The sequence below is a fragment of the Brassica napus genome, chromosome C3, assembly GCF_020379485.1.
Source record: "Brassica napus cultivar Da-Ae chromosome C3, Da-Ae, whole genome shotgun sequence".
NCBI lineage: Eukaryota > Viridiplantae > Streptophyta > Magnoliopsida > Brassicales > Brassicaceae > Brassica > Brassica napus.
This window is the reverse complement of record NC_063446.1, coordinates 11,766,330-11,772,812: the sequence shown is the minus strand read 5'-3', so window position 1 is coordinate 11,772,812 and position 6,483 is coordinate 11,766,330. Positions and strand designations below refer to the sequence as shown.

The 6,483-nt window shown below is 28.7% G+C and overlaps 1 protein-coding gene across 2 annotated transcripts; it reads left to right on the top strand.

Annotated features, from left to right (window-relative positions):
• Positions 1 to 4,340: 4,340 nt before the first annotated feature.
• On the top strand, positions 4,341 to 6,268 carry LOC106437890 (probable xyloglucan endotransglucosylase/hydrolase protein 32). 2 transcript variants are annotated; one of them, XM_048752513.1, is made up of 5 exons: positions 4,341 to 4,629; positions 4,743 to 4,843; positions 4,928 to 5,145; positions 5,306 to 5,395; positions 5,707 to 6,268. In XM_048752513.1, exons 1-5 carry the CDS (start codon positions 4,416 to 4,418, stop codon positions 6,071 to 6,073), a joined length of 990 nt encoding a protein of 329 aa, XP_048608470.1. In that variant the 5' UTR covers positions 4,341 to 4,415; the 3' UTR covers positions 6,074 to 6,268. The 2 variants fall into 2 exon arrangements, with proteins under 2 accessions (XP_048608470.1, XP_013734352.2); XM_013878898.3 differs by lacking the exon at positions 5,306 to 5,395 and having other exon boundaries at positions 4,345 to 4,629.
• Positions 6,269 to 6,483: the final 215 nt, after the last annotated feature.

Below are 6,483 nucleotides of genomic sequence, written 5' to 3'. Positions count from 1 at the left end.
ATTTTGAACACCCAAACATTATATTAAATTAAATACTAAACGGGTTTAAGAGGATCGCCAATGGTTATCCTCATTTTTTCCCTTATAATGAAGTAAACTCAAAATGAGTTTATATTTTGCTCCAATGGTTCTCTTGATTTTCCTCTCAGAAAATAGTTTCAAATATATTATACTATTACTACTTACTACTCCCTCCGTTCCAAAAATACATGTTCTAGAAAAAAATGGTTTCAAAAAGATACATTTTAAAAAATTTCCAACTAATAATAGCTAATTGTAAACTTCAAGAAAACTAATTGCATTTTCTGGATTTTTATTGGTTTAAGACTATAGGAAATAGATAATAATAAAAAAATGAAACAGATGGAGTATTAATTTTATAATAATTGTTATTTTTTTTATAAAACTTACGATTTTACCCAAATATGATTTTATTTTAATTAAATATTCTTTGTAGTTTAGTTTTTTTAAAAATATACACGGATTTATATAAACTTGTAATTATATTATGAAAGTATTAATAATTTCTTTAAAGTATAAAACAAATATTGAATTTTTTAGATATATTAAATTATATAAAAATTTAAAAACTAATTTATAAATAAAAAAGTTTATCACAAAATGAAAAAAAAAATTGAGGGAATACTATTTACAAACTCATTTTCCCTTCAAAATGATGCACAATTGAAAAGGTTTTTCTTTATTTTCTTATCTTTTTCCTCAAAATAAGTTACTATCGGAGTTCGGAGATGGTCTAGTTACATTTGAAACGCTTCTTATCAAGTTCTGATTTTATGTGTAGAATTTTTTTGACATTTTGATCGCTTTTGTTTCGTTTTTTTTTTGTCTGTTCCGATTCACGTTTTAGAATCGGGGTAAAATGTCCATGAAAAAGTAGATCAGATAAGCTTACCTCTTATACGAGTATATAATAAATGTATGTGAATTACATATTCATTGAATGTATTTAGTTTCACTGTTTTTTTTTTTTGAGCTTACCAATTTATTTACCATCTAGCATTTCCTTGGCCCTATCATAATAATGTTCTTATTTCCATCAAGTACGATGTAACTTAAAGGAACATACAAAAGAAAATTGGTAAGCTCAATATTCGATTAATCATTACAATTATACATATTCCGGTTAACACATTTTGTCATTTCTCTAAGCCCTAACACAGTCTCGGTTAGCAGTTTCATTCAATCAACAATTTTTTCTCATTTGCCATTAGTTTAATAGCTTTAACAACTTCACTTCATCTTGTAATATATTACAATCATAGCGAAAGAAGAAGAAAAATAGAGAGAAAATATAAGGCTGGTGGTAGATTTTGAAGATTATGAGACGCAGCGGTATCTGCTTATGGTTGTAGTAGGCCATGGCAACCAGTTTTGAAACCACTTGTCCTTGTATCAGTCAATTTTGTGTGCATGAGATCTTAACCTAAGATTTTCCATAAATTGATAGCATGCAAGTATATCACACGAGAGCAACGTAATAATGCTACTGCGGTTTTATATTTTTAGACTGTTTTAAGTCTTTAAGAGTTTAGGTGAGTGGACCACCCTCTTCGTTATGAATTTTTGTGAGTGGGTCCAAATACTGAATCTCATTTTCATCGTCTCTATTATTAAAAGAGAAGTACCCATTAAAAAATACCCTTAAGTTTTCTAACTTATTTACATTTTCATGCCACTGAGAATTAAATTAAGCTACATATTTTAATGTTTGTCTTTTCCAGTTAAATTAATGAGTTTTCCTCAATCAAATTTAAATTTAATGTCATTAAATAAACCTACATATTTTAATGTTTGTCTTTTCCAGTTAAATTAATGAGTTTTCCTTAATCAAATTTAAACTTAATGTCATTAAATGAACCTAAAAATACATCATATTTAAAGTAGCTTATTACGTATGAGTACAGCCCAATAATGAACTTGAATTTTATTTTTACGAAAACATGAATCACTTGACTTATGTAATATTTAAAATATATTAACTACAATATAACAAATGCATATAACCTACCTATACTTTAGTTTGAAATGATCATGTTCAAGTTTTATATAGTCAACATACATCATGCATCGATCGTTGTACAATATTCAAACCACCTATAGTTTTCGTTTTCTTTATAGGATGTATCAATCAACCAATCATCCAATTGATTTTCTAAGCTTTATAAAAAAAACAAATCAATAAATACAAACTCAAAATCCAATATCTTCTATTAATCAAAACAGAATATCTTCAATGTTGTATCTTTAATGTACCTATTAAATATAGAAACTGTAACCATAATTACACTAATTATAAGAATATATTTGATTCAAACCAATTGATTTGTTACTTCGGTAATTGATTAGCTTGCAGAAGAGGAAACAATAAATTTAAAATTTATAAGAATATAAAGATATAGAGATTCCAACCAATTGCCTATATTTGCGTATGATTTCCGCATAATAAGCTTCAAATTGAACATTGAAAAAGATAGAGATATTTTTTTTAATCTTTTACCGACACAAACTTAAACAAAACGAAGAGTTAAATGTAATTTTTTGTTACACTTCCCGAAAAAAAACGGTTACAACATGGACTTTCATAATATGGCCTTTTAACATATTAATGTTATGGACATTTAAAAATTATCTTGACGAAAAACAAAGACTATAAATAATTTATTATTAATAAAATTATGAAATTATTTACAATTTGATGACTAATTCATCGCCCTTTTTATATGTTAAATTTTTCATAAAAGTTTAAAAATCATTTTATTTTCTTTAAACATGTATAACTAATTTATAATCTTTTATGCCATTCTAAGTCATAATATAATATTTCTTCATATTTTACATTAATAACCATTGTTTTTATATATCGTCTACAATTCTCTAATTACGTCTATTTGTTCAATTTTTTATATGATATCGAATATTCATCGTAAATAGATTGTTTAAGATGCCAAAAAAATTATTTACTTGGTGAATATAATACATTAAATATTACAAATACATTATTTAGTTAAATAAATAACAAAAAACCAAAAATTCAAACCCGCGCTGGCGCGCGGGTCAGGGTCTAGTAAACACTTATAAGAGCATCTCCAAAAGTGAACTCTATTTTGAAGTTTCCAAAATTCTATATTTGAAGTTTAAAGATGTTCTTCTCCAAAAGCAAAACTTTAAACTCAAGTTTAAAACTATTTATATTTTATAATATGATCATTATATATATATATATTTTTTTTTTTATAACCGTAGTGTGATCCCAAAGGCTTTCTAGGCCCAAAGACTAATCACTACGAGGTCCGCAGGATCCTCGTTTTCACTTAAGGCGAAAAATTTGAATTCATAAAAATTTTGTAAATAACTAGCACATACATAAACATATTACAACAATATTAATTAATAAAATTTTATATTAAAATTTTAAATTTTAAACAAAATAACTTAATTAATATATATTAAACTTCAATCAAAATACCATATTATTCTATAAAGTGATTTTCATAATGCATATATGATCTACTAGTGCATTTTGAAGTAAAAATGGCTATCCTCATTTTTAATTTGTAGATTAGAGAAAAAAAATTGAAATTGGGTGATATAATACTTGTAAATACATTAGATAAGAACAAGAATGTAAAAGATAAACATAAAATATTGCTAAAAGACTAACTTTTATCGATGATATTAATGCTCGTGAATATATCCATATAAACAAGAAAGAATTGTACGAAAATACATCATCAACAACAACAACAACAACCATCTTCAGTTATACAAAAAAAATTGGACAATATTTAGAAATTTTGAAGGTTCCGGTTCAAAATTACCTGACTATTAGTGTTGTTGTAATATTTAAATTTGTGTAATAGTTATGTCTTCATGTAATTTTTTTAAAGCTTTTTGTTAAGTTTTTTTTGTTATCTAAATCTAGTTTTAAATATTTTAAATATTATTTTAAAGTTTTATTTAATTTTATGTATAAACTTAAATTTTGTAAACAAAATTTAAAATATTTATGAGACATAATTTTTATAAGGATTAAAACAATAAACAAGAAAATATTTATGAATCATAAATGTGATTTGTTATTATAGGGATAAAAATGCAAATAAAAATATGAAACTTCAAATTTGAAGTTTTGTGTAGTGAATCAAATTTGAAGTTTTGTGTAGTGAAACTTCAAATATAGAGTTTCACTCCTCAAAATTTCAAATTTGAAGTTTTGAAGTTCTTTTTGGAAAGCAAAAAACTTCATATTTGAAGTTATAGAATGTCTTTTGGAGATGTTCTAATATATGCCAAACTCATGTCCATCCATCCCCACACCATCTCTCTCTCTCTCTGCATTTATATACTCCATTCTTCTTCTCTCCATTTCACAAAAAAAGAGGAAAACCACAAAAATGGGTAGCTCTCTGATCTCTCTTCTCCCAATCTTCCACTTGTTGGTGTTATTAGGATCCTCAGTAAATGCTTATTGGCCACCATCACCTGGTTACTGGCCAAGCTCCAAGGTTGTTTCCTTGAGCTTCTACAAAGGTTTTAGGAATCTTTGGGGTCCTCAGCATCAGAGAATGGACCAAAATGCTCTTACCATCTGGCTTGATAGAGTCTCAGGTACTAACAATTCAACTCTGCTTTTCATTTTCTCAAATGTGTATTTCAAATTTGATTTGAATCTTATATGTCTTTCTATTTATAATGTACTTGGGGTGTGTGTATATATATAGGAAGTGGATTCAAGTCAGTGAAGCCATTCAGATCAGGTTACTTTGGAGCATCCATCAAACTCCAACCTGGATACACTGCTGGAGTCATCACATCTCTCTATGTGAGAGCTAGACTCTCTTAATTAGGACTTCTAACTACATTTAATTTGATCTTAACTAAAATTAATCAAATCAAATTTGTGCAGCTATCAAATAATGAGGCACATCCAGGCTTCCATGATGAAGTGGACATAGAATTTTTGGGGACAACATTTGGAAAACCATACACACTTCAGACAAATGTTTACATTAGGGGAAGTGGTGATGGCAAAATCATTGGTCGTGAAATGAAGTATCGCTTGTGGTTTGATCCCACTTCAGGTTTTCACCATTATGCTATTCTTTGGAACCCTAGAGAAATCATGTAAGCCATCTTCCACTTAATTATCTCATAAAAATACTTTTTAGGTTCTTAAGAGAGAAAGCTATGAACTTTATTTTCCTGGCCTCGGACCTAGGTGGATGAATCTAGTCGAGCCACATAGTAAACTAAAAAGTGAACTTTTATTATAAATTTAAAATAGTTTCCGTAGGGTTTCATTATTCGGGCAAGGACAGTTGCAGGTAGAGACAAACAAGACAGAGGCAATGACCGTACGACGTTGGACAATCAGGCATACTTGATTTCTTGTTGTTGTTTAGAAATAATTATTGATATTCTCATGTCCTTCGTGTTTGGGTCTAACCATAGTGCCAGCTTTACTAATTCTTCTAATTAAGTACGAGTCCTGGTGCGACCACATCGATGGGACAGACACCATATATATTAAGTATTTTGATTTATTTTGTTTTAAATCTCACAGTTTTATTATTTTATACGAATGGTACTATACAACATACATATTTTCCTATCTGAGCATATTCCTGATTTATTAAACTATATCAATTTTCAGACTAATATTATTTTCTCCATCTACAATTTCAGATTTTTGGTCGATGATATTCCCATAAGAAGATACCCAAAGAAGAGTGCGGCCACATTTCCTTTAAGACCAATGTGGCTTTATGGTTCCATATGGGACGCCTCTTCTTGGGCAACCGAAGATGGTAAATACAAAGCCGACTATAAATATCAACCTTTTAGTGCCAAATACACCAACTTTAAAGCCATCGGTTGCACTGCTTATTCGTCAGCACGGTGCCATCCAGTGTCGGCTTCACCATACCGTTCTGGTGGGTTAACCCGACAGCAATACCAAGCCATGAGATGGGTTCAAACACATAGCATGGTATACAACTATTGCAAAGATTATAAGCGAGACCATTCTCTAACGCCGGAATGTTGGCGTTAGAAAAAGATTGAGGGAAATTTCGAAGTTCCAGAATTTTAATTAAATCAAAGGAAGTACAACAAAAGCTTCGCAATTTTTTGGGACTTTTTCTGTTACTATATTATTGTGGTTTTTGTTTCACAAAATAAAAGTTTTTTTTTTACTTATTATCTTTGTGTAATGTGTAAATGTTTCAAATACTATGTTGTTGGTCAACTTTGCATCATAAACAAAATTGTTTGAAATGTTTTACGTTTTTCCATACCACTGATCACATTGACCTTGTCAATATGTATACCAATAACATTAAGAAAAATGGAGAGGTCATTGACCAAAAGAAAATGGAGAGGTCAAAGACCACTAGCTAGATCGATGGAAAAAAGTAAAGATGCCGAATATGTATTTATTAACTAGTAAATTTATCTAGCCGC